General features: G+C 45.1%; 1 protein-coding gene across 3 annotated transcripts in view; it reads right to left on the reverse strand.

Moving 5' to 3' along the window:
* Positions 1-16413, reverse strand: part of UNC5C (unc-5 netrin receptor C) — a 433268-nt gene that overhangs the window by 96780 nt on the left and 320075 nt on the right. For 2 of the 3 annotated variants that reach the window (XM_085641156.1, XM_085641157.1), the window contains exon 8: positions 4548-4604. The exons of the other annotated variant lie outside the window; for it this stretch is intronic. In XM_085641156.1, the coding sequence (XP_085497282.1) occupies positions 4548-4604 (57 nt within the window). The remainder of the gene's footprint in view (positions 1-4547; positions 4605-16413) is intronic. 3 annotated transcript variants of the gene reach the window in all.

The following is a 16413-nucleotide window of genomic DNA, read 5'->3' on the forward strand; positions in this document are numbered from 1 at the left end:
TTATGTGATTCACGGTGTGCATTAGTATATGCACAGACGCTACTTGTGTGGCGTTGGGTTATGAACGGCGCCCATTGCCTGCCGTCTTAACACAAGTATCGAAAATACGTATAGTGGACACAAGACCACTTCCAGCAACAGAACTACATGATATGTTTTTTGACATTAAACTATGACGGTATTGTGCAAACCGGAATCTCACTATGCCTTCACAGCGCCGTCATTAGAACGAATGCGTCTTTAGTACGCATTTGTTCACCATGCAAGTCGTTATAACGACTTGCCTTAGGGGGGCACTGATTTTGGATGTGCAAAACCAGTGATGGTGTTGGACATTACATCCAACATCATTCCACCAATACGCCCCCCGTAAGGCAAGTCCTTATAACGACTTGCGTACTGAATGAATGGGTACTAATGATGCGTTTGTTCGTTTGCAAGCACTGTAAAGGCACAGCAGGATTCTGGCTTTGTCTGAAGGATGGTTCCCTTTTGACACACCCCTCCTTGTTTACAAATTGTGCCAAAAATGTATGGTCAGCCAGTAGCCTGAGAGAAGCACTCTGGAAAGCTTCTGCTTGCAAAACTGTGACATTGGCAGTGATAGATGTATGTAGCAAAGGCCAACTCACGGCTTACATTTTTTTTTCTCATTTGAGGGTCCTATTGCAAGCAGTATGGAGGCTACCACAGCTACTGTGTGAGTGGCAGTTCTGTGGTGTGCATGGGTGCAAACTACACCTCTGTTATCTTAAGAAAGGGATTTAAGATTCTAAATGTGAGATTTGCTAGTCTTTGTGAAGACATATCTTGTGGAAACCCAGCTGTGTTCTATGCACCATCAAGCACTAGGTCACTTAGGCACTGCGTGTCAGAAATCACTGTGAATTTCAGGATAAAGTGATTTTTTTGACTACCAAGTTTAACCACTTAATGCACTAACGAGGCAATGAGAAATCTTTTTCTATTAAATATTTGACTCTCGCTTAAATACACTGTTTGGATGTTTTTTTTAATTTGCAATCAGGGGCATGGCTATCATAGTGCAGCAGGTGCAGTGTCACCGGGGCCCCAGTAGCGATTGCCTTTTCTTTGTATTTGCTAGCTACGAGTTATCAAGACCAATTCCCCAACATACATCAAGGCCTAGGTGGCACCACTGCTTGCTATATTTTTTACTCCGGCTGCAGAGACCTTTGCTGAGCTGTCCTGAAAAAGGTGCCCTTTTTATTTTGTCTCTGAATAGGCCTACACATTATCCATCCAGGACACGCGCCCAAAACAGGGGCGTGTCACGCGTTAGGCGAAGTTTACGCGTTCGGCTGATGAAAGAGGTTCTATTTCGGATGCAGTCCCATGCACGCATCATGTGGTAATAGAAGGTATGTTTCCTGACCCTTATTAATTGGTTTACAAGGTTTTCCTTAATAAGGTTCCAAGCCACTGAATTTGTTTTCAAAAAGGCCCTCTCCTCACCCCTGTGCAAGAAAACCTAGATGAAAGAGAAATACTGAAAGAAAACAGCAATGAAACATTTCACAGGCACTGGCCAACACTAAGTACACTTGCTCAGCCCATGGTGGCCCCTCAGGCCCTTTAAACAAGAATCTGGCAGGAAGTGAGGGAGGAGGTAGAAGGGTGGGCTGTCCAGGAGGACTGCTAAAATACAGTCTGGGAGAATGTTCTTGGCTATGTAAGACACTGTCATGGTGCCCGATTCACGGAGCATTTTACGTTCTTGTGACCAGCAGCCTGTTGCCTCCTGTGCCCTCCCTTATGCCTTCACTTGTTGCTTCATAATTGCAACCCGGAAGATAAGTCTGTGACAGCGCAGTAAGGCATCACAGATGGTGCTCAAACATTGGGCCTCACAGTCTTTTAAAACGGACACTTAAAAGAGGCAAGAGTGACTTGTATAATGGATTTTATGCCTTAGCATATAAGAAATATCAGAGAAGCAGAGTTGGGTAAGCTGAACCCTAGCAACACAAAAAGATGATGGGCGGAATGCTGAACATTGTCAAACATTCGACCGCAGTACGGAGATCTGGGCCTAAATGTATTGTACTTTGCTCGCCATTACAGCTGGCCCTAGTCCAGTCCGAATTGCCAGGCCAGGTCCACCCTGGACCTGGGACACGCATCCTGGGACTGGTTTCGGGGTATCACCCCTCATCAACTGGGCTAGCTTGAATCCAATGGCATAGTGAGCACGGGACCCACGTCTGGGCATACCCTTCGAACTTGGGGTGACTATAGCAACACAAAAAGATGATGGATGGAATGCTGAACATTGTCAGATATTTCACTCCCAGTACAGAGATCTGGGCCTAAATCCATTTTTTTTTTGCTCGCCATGCTATTCCAGTTAGGACCCAGCCATGTGCAAATCAATTGACAATTAAGTTTAGAATTAAGTGCCCGTGCAGAGCTCAAATTAAGCCCTGACAGGAGCCAAACTAGTAACTAAGAGCAGTGCTTGATGAAAGGGGAACGCAACCTGAAATTAGGAATACAGGCCCAGTACTGTTTTTGTATGGTGGATGCACACCACCAAAGACACAATCCAATTCGTTTATGACTGCTATGACTCTAGAAAGACCTTCTGAGAATGGGCCAGGGCCTGGGATTCTTTTTGCTGCAGATCTTTCACCACACCATGGCATACGGATAATGTATGCGCACATGCAGCTATACCTGAAACATGTGGGTTTAATCAAGGGACAAAGGGATGGTTTTAAATTATAATGACAACATACTATTATCCCCATCACAAAACCCCCATATTTATTGTGAGCATTTCTAGAATTTGAACTAAGCTCAGAAGGGTAAAGGGGCACCACAACAGTGTAAAAAACATGTACAAGAAAAGGATTGGTCCTAATGCACCTGGCCAAACTTGGCCTCTCAAGAGTGGATGGTTTAATGGCTCGTGTTCTTGATTTGACGAAGGCACCTTATTATTTGGTGACTGTGGAGAATATAACATTGCTGGACTATTAACTTCCCTTCTGTTTGTGTGTTTTTTAATTTGGAGTGTACGTCGGCTCAGCGCTTAAACAAACATGATGTTTACATTCATGGTAAATAATATTCTATGTCAATAGAAACATACAGGGAGAAACAATGGCTTTTTATCTGTGTCTCTCTGCAGTTTTCCTCATATCCGGAAGGGCTACCAAACGAACCTTTGAGTTTCTTCACAAGCCTCCTTTGCCAGTCTATTCCCCATCTCAAAGTGCCTTAAACAAATGCAGTGCCTCACATCACTCAATGATGGTGGGTGCAAGACTTTCATTTCACAATGAAGTGACGGCTCCTCCGCTAGGCGTTCCGTTATTACCATTTTATTTTTTGTACTGAGCTTGCAGTTGAAGCCAGGCTAGGTTAGGGTGAGGCGGGGCTTGGCTCCCGTGACCCAGAGGGAGGTGGAGTGGTGGCTGCATCTTAAGTGCGCATGACGGTTTGGAGCTGGCCAAACCGTCATGCGCACTGTGCATGTTCTCCACAGGCTCTATTCTACAGCCTGGGTGGAGAACATGCGCAGCCTCCCAGCCCCTCTCTGAATGCCGAACGGCGGCACTCAGACCAACCCCAACGCTGCTTTAAGGCAGCGTTGTGATTGGCTAGGGGATTCTGGGAGGCTGTGTGCTTCCTGCTGCCAGAGAACAGTGTGGAGGAGAGGCGGCAGCCGGCGGTATGCAGGTAAGTGCTTTTATTTATTTTTTTATTCCCCCCTCCGCTTGCCCCCAACCTACCACCCCCGTTCGCTAGCAGCTGCTACTGTCACAAGGACTTGAAAATGAAGGGTGTGGAGGGTGGCTGTAGTACATCCCTAAATGTTTAATCACTGGGTAGTTACACTGTTTTTTGGTTGCTTTTTTTACTTGTGTTGCTGCTCTGAACTGTGCTTAAACATTTTACCGTGCCTATACTCCAAAATACCCCTCACTCTTCGTTGTGTGTTCTACTCGGTCACTACATAGTAGCTCTTGATTATGCCACGTGTTATTTGTTACACTTATTCTAATGCTCCGCATCAAATGATGGGTCATGCACCACCCACAACAGATACTTCTCTTGTGGCCAAACAGTTATTCAGAGCCATGGTATATTTTGGAGAGATCTATCCCTTTTTCTTGAATTCTGCTGTTAGAGTAAGATCTTATGATTTCTTCAACAGGAAGACTGACTATCAGATGTCCTCACTCTTTGTTTTTACACTCTGCCCGACAAAACTCCTCGCTTTCTGGATCGGGTGGGGGGGGGGGGGGGTGCTATGGAAATGGTGGCGGCAGCATTGCAAGCAGCACCCGCATAGCAGGTGACAGCAATCAGCGCAGAACTGAATTAACTGAGCATGCAGTCCAAAAAAGTAACATATCCCCTGCCCAGAGGTGTCAGGATCCCTTCACACAACACTGGTCCCCTCTCATCCGGCATGCATGCGTGGCCGGGGCGAACAGCGCGCATCTGAATGGGGGATAATATTAGCATGTATATATTCGTTCTTTTCAGTGACATGAAAACCGAATGTCAAAACTTACAAGACAATCCATATTCATTCTGGGTTCTCTGCTCGGTTGAAATGGGATAAATCAAACCTTAAAAAGAAAAGAAATTAACAAAAATTGGGAACAAAATCAAAGTAAGAAGGGCAACAGAAAGAAAATCATAAAAAATGGCTTACTTGACAGGGGAAAATGCCTTATACTGCTACATATCCAGCTTTAACGTGCACAAAAGTTAACATTTTTTTTTTTCTCTTTTGCATGATGGCGGCCTGACAGCATCGGCGGCGAGGAATAACTAGACAGATTGACTTTCAGGGCCGGAAATAAGTCTTGAGTCACTAACTTCGGAGTGCTTGAATTCGTTCTTCTACTGCGCATAAACCTTAATGGAGCTATTTCACTGCAGACATCAAGGGTCGTTAGCATGCTCCGAGAGCCTCTCCTCGCCATATGCTGAGAATCCCCCGACAACCTGACTGGCTGTTGTTTTTCTCTCTCATTTATTGAATTACAGAGGCGGGCCGAAGATCTCTCTCAGCCCAAGGGGCTTGCCTCCTAAGGGGGTCAAAGGTTAAACACTGGCTGCACAGTCCAGCCTGGGTGGGAATCCTCAGCCTTTTTTTGCAGATAGGAGGTTTTGAAGTGTCATTCCTAGCTATATCCAATAGGAACCACAGAGATGTTTCATAGAGGGGGGTGGGGAGGGAAGAAAGAGAGGAGGGGGAGCAAAGTTAGGGGTAGGAGGCAGGTTCTGATTGGATGGGTATTGATGAACCTCACTTGACATTTTAAGTCATTACAAAACTCATAAATGTCCCCTAGGATACATTTCTAATATAAAATAGTGGGAAAAATTGGAGACTGAAGATAATTCTTTTAGGAAAACTATCTTTTTTTCTCAAAAGGACAAATTGCCGTGTACGTGTTAACTGTGTGTGGTGTCACAACAGATTATCAGATTAGCACTCTCTCAGCTATGAGGCTGTACACATCACCCTACTGCGTGCCCACCGAAGATGTAGTAGGTTGTGAAGTGTGCAGCAGGTGGCTGGAAACTATGGTAACTATGAATGCCAAATTAGTAGCAATGTGCCATCTCCTCCCCAGCAAGAAATTAAATCTAAACAAAGGAGTATATAAAACACATTCACATTTTCCATTTTTGAGGAACAGCCCTTGTCCTGCCCCTTCTAAAGTCGTCATTAAATTCCATCTGTTTGTGAGCAATGTTATTGGCCCCATGTGCTTGTACAAGTGCCACTTTTCTATCCAAGTCAATGGCATTTATGGGTCAAAAATCTTTGCCATAATATAGCCTTACAGCCTGCCGTATGAGGGCTCTACCAGTGATTAAAGGCCTACTCCAGTGGGCGAGGGCAATTAACAAGGGAGCAGGGCCTTTAACAGCCAGTACAGCCCGCTACGTAGGGCTCTAAGGCTATTATAACACTCAGTCCCTAGAGGGCAGAATGTTCTAATTTGTAAAACAAATGCCTAACGGAGCCTGAGTGGGTTGAAATCCCCTCGGGCTCCGCGAGGCCTTTGTTAACAGCTCTTGCTGTGAACAAACATTGGAATATTGATGCTTCGAGCTTCTAACGGCCATTAGAAGCCCGGACCATTCCATTGTTTTCAAATGAGCGCCCAACACTCCAATGTTCTAATCAAGTGATAAAAAGGTGAGCGTCCATTCACAGGGATAAAACGAAAAAAATATGAGCCTAACAACCACCATGTACTTTTAATGCAATTGTTGTGTTCGAGGAACAACTTTACAAACCTTTTTACTGTAGCTTGTTTTTTTCATCGACATTATTTATTTTAACTATGAAGACTTATCGTTCTAGCAGATAATTTTCTGCTCCATCACCAGTGACCTACACAGTCTTGGTGAAGGCCTCTATCGACTTAGGGCCGAAACGCTTAGATGCTCTTCCGCCACAGTGACCACTGTCCTCTTTGGCATTGCTTGGTTAAGCCAAGGATTTTTATAGCTCTATCTAGAGAGGTACTAGTTATACTACTGGGCATAGAGACAAAAAGAATTGACTATAAGGCATCAATAAATACGTCAGTCAATATATGAGTATAATAAACATTTGTCATGGTGAAGAAGCAATAAATCTGGGTTAAACAATTCCATGAAGCATTTGAAGGAGTGAAAATAAAATTGCCTAGCGCTTGTAGCCATACGTAAATAATATCTCATCCTATGGGAGAACAAGACGCCCTAACAATGATAGTGCATGCAAGTGTGCGGGGCTCCAAACGGCTTACATTAACAAATAGATCACTGCCGCCGGCATGCGCTTTTATCATTGTTGTACTTAAAAATCTAAACTTACTTTACGAGTGATAAACAGCGCCCAAAGGGGGGAGCAGATTTATGCTCCAGAAATTCTTTTTGGTTTGCCAATTGCTCGAAATGAACAAACTCTAATTAAATCAGTAAAAGCAGGCTTGGAGGCTGTGCTGCAAATTGGCTGTAAAGCTAAGACAGATTGCACGGCCATTAGCGAACGCCATTGTGCTGCATCCTGCATAAAGATGAACAGGGAAGAGGGACTTGGAAGTAAAAAGGCGCGCTCGGATCAGAAACTTACCACCCAGAGAACGGTGAAGCCAAACACAGGAAGCCTTCACAGTAGAGAGGATAAACACGAGACAACCGAAACTGCTGGTTTTCTGTCGTCATAAGAGCCAGTGGTTTTCTCCCTATGAAGGCGAGGCTCGCGCTCGCCTGTCCTTTCCATGAATCTACCGGCCCGAAAGCCGGCGGGAGGCTGTAATTAATGTCCCCAAGTGCATAATATTTTATGTTGTCGAAAAATAAAAGTCCCGCAGACCCTGAAAGTGAGTCATGATGAACATGTCTGGAGTGCGTCTCATTACAAAAAGGTCCTGTCACTCGACAGAAAAGCTTTCATGGCTGCACTAATGATGTCAAAGGTCAGATCTGGCATGAGACATCCAAGAAGCCATTCGCCATCATTTACCTTGCTTCCCTTGCCCAATTACTCACTGCTTCCTAGGCCTTTTGACGTCTATGAGCTCCCACAAACGATCTTCTCTCTAGGTGGACAGATGAAATGTGTGCGCCGGAGGATTCAGTCATGTCGGATTTGGCGGCAGTCTAAGAAAGTCTTGTGACTTCTAGCCAATCCCTGGGCTCTGGCTACAGATGCCACGTGTAATTCCAGTACGTTCTGAGTCCTTAAAGTAGAACCGTGAAACGTCATCTCTAGCTAGAAAAGTCACACCCGAGGTGGCAGGAGTATTCAGTGAGTTAAACAACCATCGCTAAAAGAAGTGGTAGTTTCCATTCCCAAGGGTTTTTGCATTTTTTTGCAGGTGCGTATGGTGCAAACTTGGAGCAAGGGCATAAGAGCACTTTACAAGAGCACGAGATTACATTATGCGTTCTTTAGGCTTAGTGATTTGCCCATCATGGTAGGATGTTCACCTGAGGCTGATTCGAACGTAGTTCCCCAGTTGTTAAGTCCTCAGATCTAGGCTTTCTTCCCAAGTTCAAATCTTGCAAGGCCTACTCAGCGATCCATCTTTCTGAGGTCGGTAAATTGGTTAATAGTAACATCTGCTATATTCAATGCTGAAAAGTGGTTGCAGTGTGGCTGGGCAAAATGGTCTAAACATCGCCATGCTTCTACGATGCTCGTGATCAGATCCACATTCACTCACCAACCATAAACTCATATGCCTTTTGCTGCCGCCAGGGCATTTGCATGGCTAGTGAACCATGGGATGCCCAATAGCGTAGTAAAATTCGGGTCCAACTACTGCGAAGTAACTGAGTGAGACTATATTTGGCCAGCATGCAAAGCTGCATGTCGACACCGAGTCCAGCGGAGCCGATTGTGGGCAGCACCGAATGGTTGATCTCCATAGTGAGAGGAAGGGAACAGTCCAGGAAGTGTTGAGTGACTTGTGTGTTCCAAGGGGAGAAGCATGATAAACAAATGCCACTGTGTTTACTGCAGTCTACTGAAGCCACGGCAAAGATTGCTGGTGCCCAGTGAGGTGGGTTGAGGGAGACAAGCTGAAGGAGCGTAGAGTTCCCTACCAGCTACCGGTCTGTAGCCAATGTGCTGTTGGGACTAGCAGCGCTTGTCAGTGGCGACTCATCGGGGATCACAGGTGTGAATGCAGCCTCCTGGTAGAACGTCTTGGATTTCTTGGCTATGTCCTTATAATACATGCCGTCGAGGGGGCAACCTGCCAAATAATTGGCCTGAATGTTTCTGAACCACTTCACCAGGTCACAACTCTGATTCAAGTTTTCATGAATCCGAGGCTGCTTCCCTGTGGTTCATAATATCTCATATGCCCTCCTTCCTAGGTACATCATAAAATGGGATAAAAATGTATTTTCGCAAAGCAACTAGGGATAATGCTGCTTGGCCGGCAGTACTTGGAAGCTCTGTGGTATTCTTTGTGGGATGGGAAGATGTTGCTGTCCTGTATGATGTGGCTTGCACTTTCTTCTCCTGGGCGAGGTTGGCAGGTCCCAAGAGGGTGCTGCTTTGAGCATTGCTTTTACTGTTATCCCCCTCTTTCCTTACTCTTAAATGCCCATACACAGCAGCAGGCACTTTCAAGGAGACATGCCTATTAGCAACATGTACATTATAACTCTAGAAGCTTTGAATTCTTCTTCTCTCTGTACATTTCATCCTCGCCAGGTTGAGATGTTGAACTGCTGCGTCTATAGTTGACTGTGGTCCACAGTGTGTCTGCTGATTTCTGAACAAATACTAATAAACCTACAAATTGCCGGAGTCCGGTATGCTGGCTCAATAAAAGCAAGTTGCAAAGATCGATTCAGAACACTTGGACTTCCTAGTCTCAAAATCACAGCGTCAGAGCTTCTTTTTTGACCTGTTTCAGAAAAGATTTATGAGCCGTAAGTGTTATTGACTATCCATTTCCTGCCTATTCATATTTTTCCCCATAAAGGGGGACGGCATTCATTTAGAGCGGATCCAGCACATGGATAATTTACCCACTTAAAGTACAATTGCATGTCTTTGATTTTAAGAGATATGAGAAGCATCTCTCATCATTCACATTTTCAGTATGTGGCATTTAAACAGAATTCAGTTTTAAGAAATATAGAAAGAACTGACTGCAGTGCACACTAACTCTTGTTTGTTTTTCAGCTTGCTACCATTTTTAGACAACTCCAGGGAGATTTACAAATTTTACTCGCAATGCAGGATGGCAAGCAAAGTTGCTGCACTGTGTTGCGTGAAAGGGAAACAGCAGAAATGTGCCATATCAACGAAGATATGGCGCATTTCTGCTGACGCCTGGTGCTGGAGCACTGTGTGCTGCCTAACGCCAACGCAGGCACCTTTGAACCCTGATGCAGGGTTGCCAGCATTACTGACAGGACTGTGTTTGTGCAAGAAGGAATACCTTCCTGCACAAAAACAATCCTTATTGGAGTTTTCCACATTTTATGTATGCTGCAAAATAGAAAGAGGAAATAACAAGGAGAAATAAATATATTTCTCCTTTTTACACCTCACTGTTTAAGGGGAAGCATTTAAATACATTCTTACATTTAGAAGTCTTTGTAAAACTAGGAATGCACCAAAATACATTGGTGGGTGCATGGGAAAGACCATGCTCCACCCAAGGAACGCCTTCCCAATGCAAGGTAATGCGAAGGCAGCTGCATGCGCTGCCGTCCGTTACTTTGTATTTACTAAACCACTCAAAGTCACACAAAGTGGCTTTGCATGGTTAAGTAAATAACAAAAATTTTACATCGGGGCTGCGCTACAGAAGTGATGCAACCCTGCGGTAAATCTCAGTAAATCTATCCCCTAGTATGTAGTGCCCCTGTTTCGTGTGTACGCAGAATGCAGAAGAAGTGAAGGGCCAATGAACAGGCCAGGGAAAACATTCCAAGCCAGCCCAGCCAATAGTAGTTCAAATCACAGGATCTGCCTTTGTGCAGCTGAACAGTGTGACAAACCGTCTTCGCAGTCACTAGAAGATCATTGCAGGACAAGTTGCCAATTTTGTTTTTGGACGAGAGTATCGCTAAGCTATAAGCTTCGTGCATCTATTTTCTAAGCTCCAGTGTTATACAAACAGGCAAACACTAGTCTTTTTCTACATGGTAGTAGCATCTGACGGCTGTTTTTGTCCATTGATCCACACATGTGGCGTGCTGGATTAGACATGCATCATCTTGAAGAGGCGCTGAGAACCTGCACCGCCCACCATCGCTGAGGTCAGCTAAATGCGCCTGGGACTGAAGACGCCTGGTGTGGCACTGTGACTGTCAGCAACTAGATCCCGACTCATGGGATCACATGACCTTCATCTCAGATGCATATGGCAATGGCGAGTGGTTTGAAAGCTTACCTTTCCGCTCTTTGTTCAGCTCTAAAAAACATCTGTAGCATCCTGCAAGGAAGCGCTCCTCTGGGGACTAAAGCCAGTTTACAAAACGTATGACTGGGAATCACTTCAACACAACTGGCTGCTTCTCTTGCTCCCTGTATTATTCTAGGTTGTTCATTCTTGTAAGCGTCGGCTTATTGTCTGAAAGAACTTGCCAGTAAAAGATCTTCAGCGCTTGTTTCTAAATTCCTTTGTTTGCAAAAGATCAATTTGAAATAGATAGATACTTACTTTTAAGGCCACCATCAGTGTGACCAGTTCACCAAAAAGTCATGCATACACTCAGTACACAAACAAGTAAACTGTTTAACAGTCAATATCAAGTGACAAACTTACTACACTACTAAGACCCTTCAACAACAAGATTGGAACAGACGCTCAAAGCAGCGATCATGGTCAACTGTTTCGAGAAGTGTTGTCGAAGACACATTCATCATCTGCCCCCCCCCCCGCACAAAGGGCTCAACAAGGCACTGGTAACTCTAGGGCCCACATATGCACTCTTAGAGTTCCTCAATAGATGACATTTCTTCTGTAGCTACACAAACCTCTAATGAGTCGGGAATATCCTTCCCAATGGCCCATGAGTAGATTACTAGCAACACATAAGACGAAATGGAACTATTCCGCAATAACAAATCTTGACAAAAACTGGTTCCAGTGATCATAACAAATCAATACCAGTCTATGTGGTACTTTTCAACGGCCCTGAAGAAAATGTCATCAGATTTTGGTGTTTTTTTTCTACATACGAAGCTAATATGCCTCCTTATTTTTCTATTTTATGCCACTGATAATGATAGTTAGGATCTCTAAAGTGTACTGCAAATCGTTGGCATTATTAGATTTTTGGTGCTATTGTAATAAACCCCAGAATGCAATTTAACCTCTTCGGTGCCCATGACGAGCTGGACTCGTCATGGGCCACGGTTGCGCTGTGCCCATGACGAGTCCAGCTCGTCATAAACCCCGCCCGCTAATGTAACGGCCGGCACAGGGCGGGGAAAGGGGCGGGCACTGAAGGGGTTAACGAAGATGGTCTGCCATCCATTTCCTTGGGGTCATTCCCACCCAAAGGGCCGTTGAAAGACCCTCAGCTGAGACAAGACGCCAACCTTAAAATGCACATTGCTTCAGGGTCTTTTGTTTCGGAATCAGTTCACTGTGAGAGAGTTCCTCCTGCTCAAAGTGTCTTGTCTCAGTTCATAATTGGGTACTGGATGGAAGAGGAGTGATTGTGAATGTGGATTGTCCGAGAGGTACTGCTGGAAAATCCTAATTTTATTAAAGACACAAAGGCAATCATTTTGTGATCTTTCTTGCCGATATATTACATAGGAGCCAGATAATAATATATTAAAAATGCTGTACAATTGGGACCGTGAGTCAGTTTGGCTCACTGGCCCAGCAGCCCCTATTTTTCCAGCCAGAGAAAAAACATACTGAAAACGTTTGTGAGAGACAGCTGAGCTTTATCTACAGAGCTCAGAGTATTGCTGTATATGGAGATTTTAAAATAAAATTATTCCCAAATAGCTGCCTATTTGTGGTGGGTCCCTCCTCCAGGAAAAATACCTCTGCGAGTTTGGGATCCAGTTAAGCAGCAATCCTTTCTGCCTTTCTGCAGTAACGGTACAAAAGGGGGTGGTGATGGACGGAGCATCAGAACCAATCAAACACTCACACCCAGTCAACAGATCTGGGTTTGATCCATCACCGTTCTTTAGCCCACTCTGCCACCCCAGTTCAGACATGGCCATATGCAAATCAGTCTGACCCTGTGCCTCATGGGAACAGTCCAGCCTCTTTTGTACCGCTTTCTGCAGTAACTGCAGTGTTTGCGTTGCTTATCGGGCAAATAACCTGTAGCATCCACCTGGATAGCTATGCTAGATCAATTATCATCGTACCTTTTTTAATAGGCCTAATACTCGCCAGAAATGTAGTGTAACAGGCCGACTAGGCGCTGTCAGTTCCCTTATTCACTTTCTTCTCATGGTTGGTGAAGAAAGTAAGCAACACGATTGGTTAAACTCTGTTCTGCCACTATAGGTCGTGGGCACTCAGACCTCATGTATTTCCTGTTTTTTTTGTCCAGAGGACATCTGATTTTGGTATGAATATATATTCTTCTTTATGAACACTTATTACCCAATCTGGCGATAATGGATGGTAGAGCAAGGAGGACTCGAACAATGCCTCCCCTGATGTATCACAGATTTGAAGAGGGGAGAGGGAAACTTTATTTTCCTTTGGGAATGTTGACAATCTTTTTATTTATATGTAGGCTTTTTCCTACATCACTCCCAAAGCTTGGAACGGCCGGCCATTTTCTATTGTAGCCTACTCCACAGTTTTTTTGTTCCCAAGAAGCTGAAGACCTGACTAATAGTTCCTCTTCTACTCTAGGTGAGGCTGGACTCACACCTACTCAGCACCAGGATACCCTCCCGGGTAATACCAACATAACATAACATGACATAAGAAATAAGGGGCATATTATCAAGACAGGCGATAAAATTATCGCCGCTATAGCGGCAGAAAACTTCCGCTAAAACGGCAATAATGGGCTTGATAATATGCTCTATGGAATTCCAATTGAAGCTCAGGTTAGAGGTTCTTCACATCTAACATGGGCTTCAATTGGAATTCCTTAGAGCACATCATCAAGCCCATTATCGCCGTTTTAGCGGCAGTTTTCTGCCGCTAAAGCGGCGATAATTTTATCGCCTGGCTTGATAATATACCCCTATGTTGCTTACCTGTAACAAAAGTTTTTCAGCTTGACTCTTCTAGATTCACATACTGTGCATATATCCCGCCATCTAGTGACTGGAGTCAGAAGGTGTTTCTTGTCTTCTTGTAATTTTTATTTTTTGAATGGGTGTGTGAGAAACCAGATCCCGAATTGTATTTCACAATACACGCGAGATTAGGGCAGCCTAGCCCAGTATAATAAGTTGAAGTGAAGACTGTGAACATGTCTGACTGATATCAGCAAGAACGATGGATTGGTGGACTTGGAGGGGGTCTACACATAACCTCATGATTAAACACATGTTGTCTTTATTACTAGTCAAGCAACACGTTGTGCCGGGTACTGCAGCTTTTTTTTTACGGATGTTCTATTATATTGTTATCCTGGCTGCTATGTAATTAGACAGCAAGTAAGACAAGCTAACAGGAGCCTCGAGTCTTGACATAAAATTATCTCTCGTCTGGATCACATCCGACCTGACCTTTGACATCATTAGCAGCCGTTGTGAAAGCCTCGCTCTGGAACAACATGAGCCTTTGTGTAGAGACGGGCTGGGGATACCTTCATCATGACTGACCTGAAAGAGGGCGGTCACGGGTCAGCTGCAGACTCCTGCCCACTGGGACACAGAGAGGTAAACAACTGTGAACACACCGCAGGTTCATCTTAATGCATCTTCTCATTAAAGTCCACAAATGTTGTCTTGGTACAAGTTTCCCTCGCGAGGACTGCAAATACTGCACACGATGCCAGCGCTGTTCCCCCCCTCTTTGAATTTAAACAACCTTTATGGTACAGCTGTCAGCATCAATTTAAACCCAACTTTTTGAGACTTCCTATAAAAGGCGGGTGTGGCCGGCACAGGTAAGAGCGGTGGGGCGGGGTGGGGTGGCTGGGGGAATCGACAGATGAGGGGATGGGTCAAATTAAATTAAAAAATAACTAAAACCACTTTACCTTACGCTCGCCGAGTCGGCGATGCGGCGAGCGCAAGGTAAGTGGTCTTATTTATTTTTTATTTAATTTTACCGATACCATTGTCTGTTGACTTCCCCACAACCCGCCCCGCCCCCACCCCACCACACTTACCTGTGCCGGCCGCACCTGATAAAAGGGCTTATCCATCATTTAGTTTATTGGAGTCAATGAGAGAACAACTGGGTAACAGTAACAGTAAGTACAGCTCTACATGAGAGCAGTGCTTCTATATGCTCAGGCAGACTCTCAGACGAAGAGGTATAACCTAAAACCCGGAATGCCTACGCATAGCCCTAAATACCCCATACAATCGCCAGTGCCTGGCACTACCGCCTTAGGCCTAAGAAAAGGTTCAGATGTTCAGGTACCATCTCAGATTCACAAGGTAAACCGCCATATCTTTAAGCATCAATCGAAATACACAAGCACAACCCCAAGGGCCGAGTTACACAATCCACTGCCAAGCCACAACCACGAAAGTGCATACAAAGCCTCGAGTTCCCATACAAAGCATCAGTATCAAATTACCAGAACAGCAAAGTTCGGCTAATTAAAAAAAGCCAAAGTACAGCCTCAGATGTCCACATAAATAAAATGTGCAAATACAATGCACATACTTGAAATGAAAACGTGTGTATGTGTGCACACGCGTGTAACTGTCTGTTCTCGGCTGTGCCCCTGCCAAGCTTCCCAAGTCCTAGCGTGATGTCCTGCTGCAGTCCAGTCTTTTTTCTTCGAATTCTAGGACTTGCAGACTTGTAGACTTGTTTATTCCATTATAAAAGAGGCCAACAAGTCCCACAATTCAAAGGAAAAAAACTGGACTGGCAAACACATCACATATGCACCTGGGAAACTTGGCGGCCATGTTCCCTCAGAGGGTCATTTCAAGTCATAGGTTGAACTCCCATATTCAGCCCACCTATCAGCATGACTCACTCAGGAAGCAATGATGAAACCGGCAGCCATTGGCCTCTTGCTGAAATCAGCCAGCTCAGGCGAGCTTCTGTGTACCTGAGAAATCAAGAACTCCAGCGCAGATCCCGGAAGGCACGGCTCATGACACTTTTCAGGCCAGCCATATAAAATAAATGTGCATAGAATGAATCTAAATGCAACTTGTGTACACATCAAGTGGTTCGCTGGAAAACCTGGCACTGATCTACTCTCCCAAAGAGCGCTAGGCCTCGAGTTAAAGGTGCATAGGGCATTTCCCGGATGACGTGCCCTACAGCAGTCTTGCCTGTCCGCTCACTGGGAGGCCCAGCGCTCCTGTAGCCTCATTATGGGAACGCATGGTTTATGACACTTTTCAGGCCAGCCATATAAAATAAATGCGCATAGAATGAATCTAAATGCAACTTGTGTACACATCAAGTGGTTCGCTGGAAAACCTGGCACTGATCTACTCTACCAAAGAGCGCTAGGCCTCGAGTTAAAGGTGCATAGGGCATTTCCCGGATGACGTGCACTAGAGCGGTCTTGCCTGTCCGCTCACTGGGAGGCCCAGCGCTCCTGTAGCCTCATTATGCTGCCTTCCCTTCAGCCCAGGCTCCCCTCGCTGCAGAAGCCCTTGAAGCTATGACTATTCATTCCCTCCTGCTTTGGAAAAATGATGAACTCTCTCAAAAGCGGTGTGTGCCAGCCAGTGAATCAGTCTGCATAAACTGTGACAGGGGCGCTGCGGCGGGGAGGCTGCGGCAGGCAGCGAGCGGCGAGCAGAAACGA

The sequence above is a fragment of the Triturus cristatus genome, chromosome 2_2 (genome assembly GCF_964204655.1).
Source record: "Triturus cristatus chromosome 2_2, aTriCri1.1, whole genome shotgun sequence".
In the NCBI taxonomy this organism is placed as follows: Eukaryota; Metazoa; Chordata; class Amphibia; order Caudata; family Salamandridae; genus Triturus; species Triturus cristatus.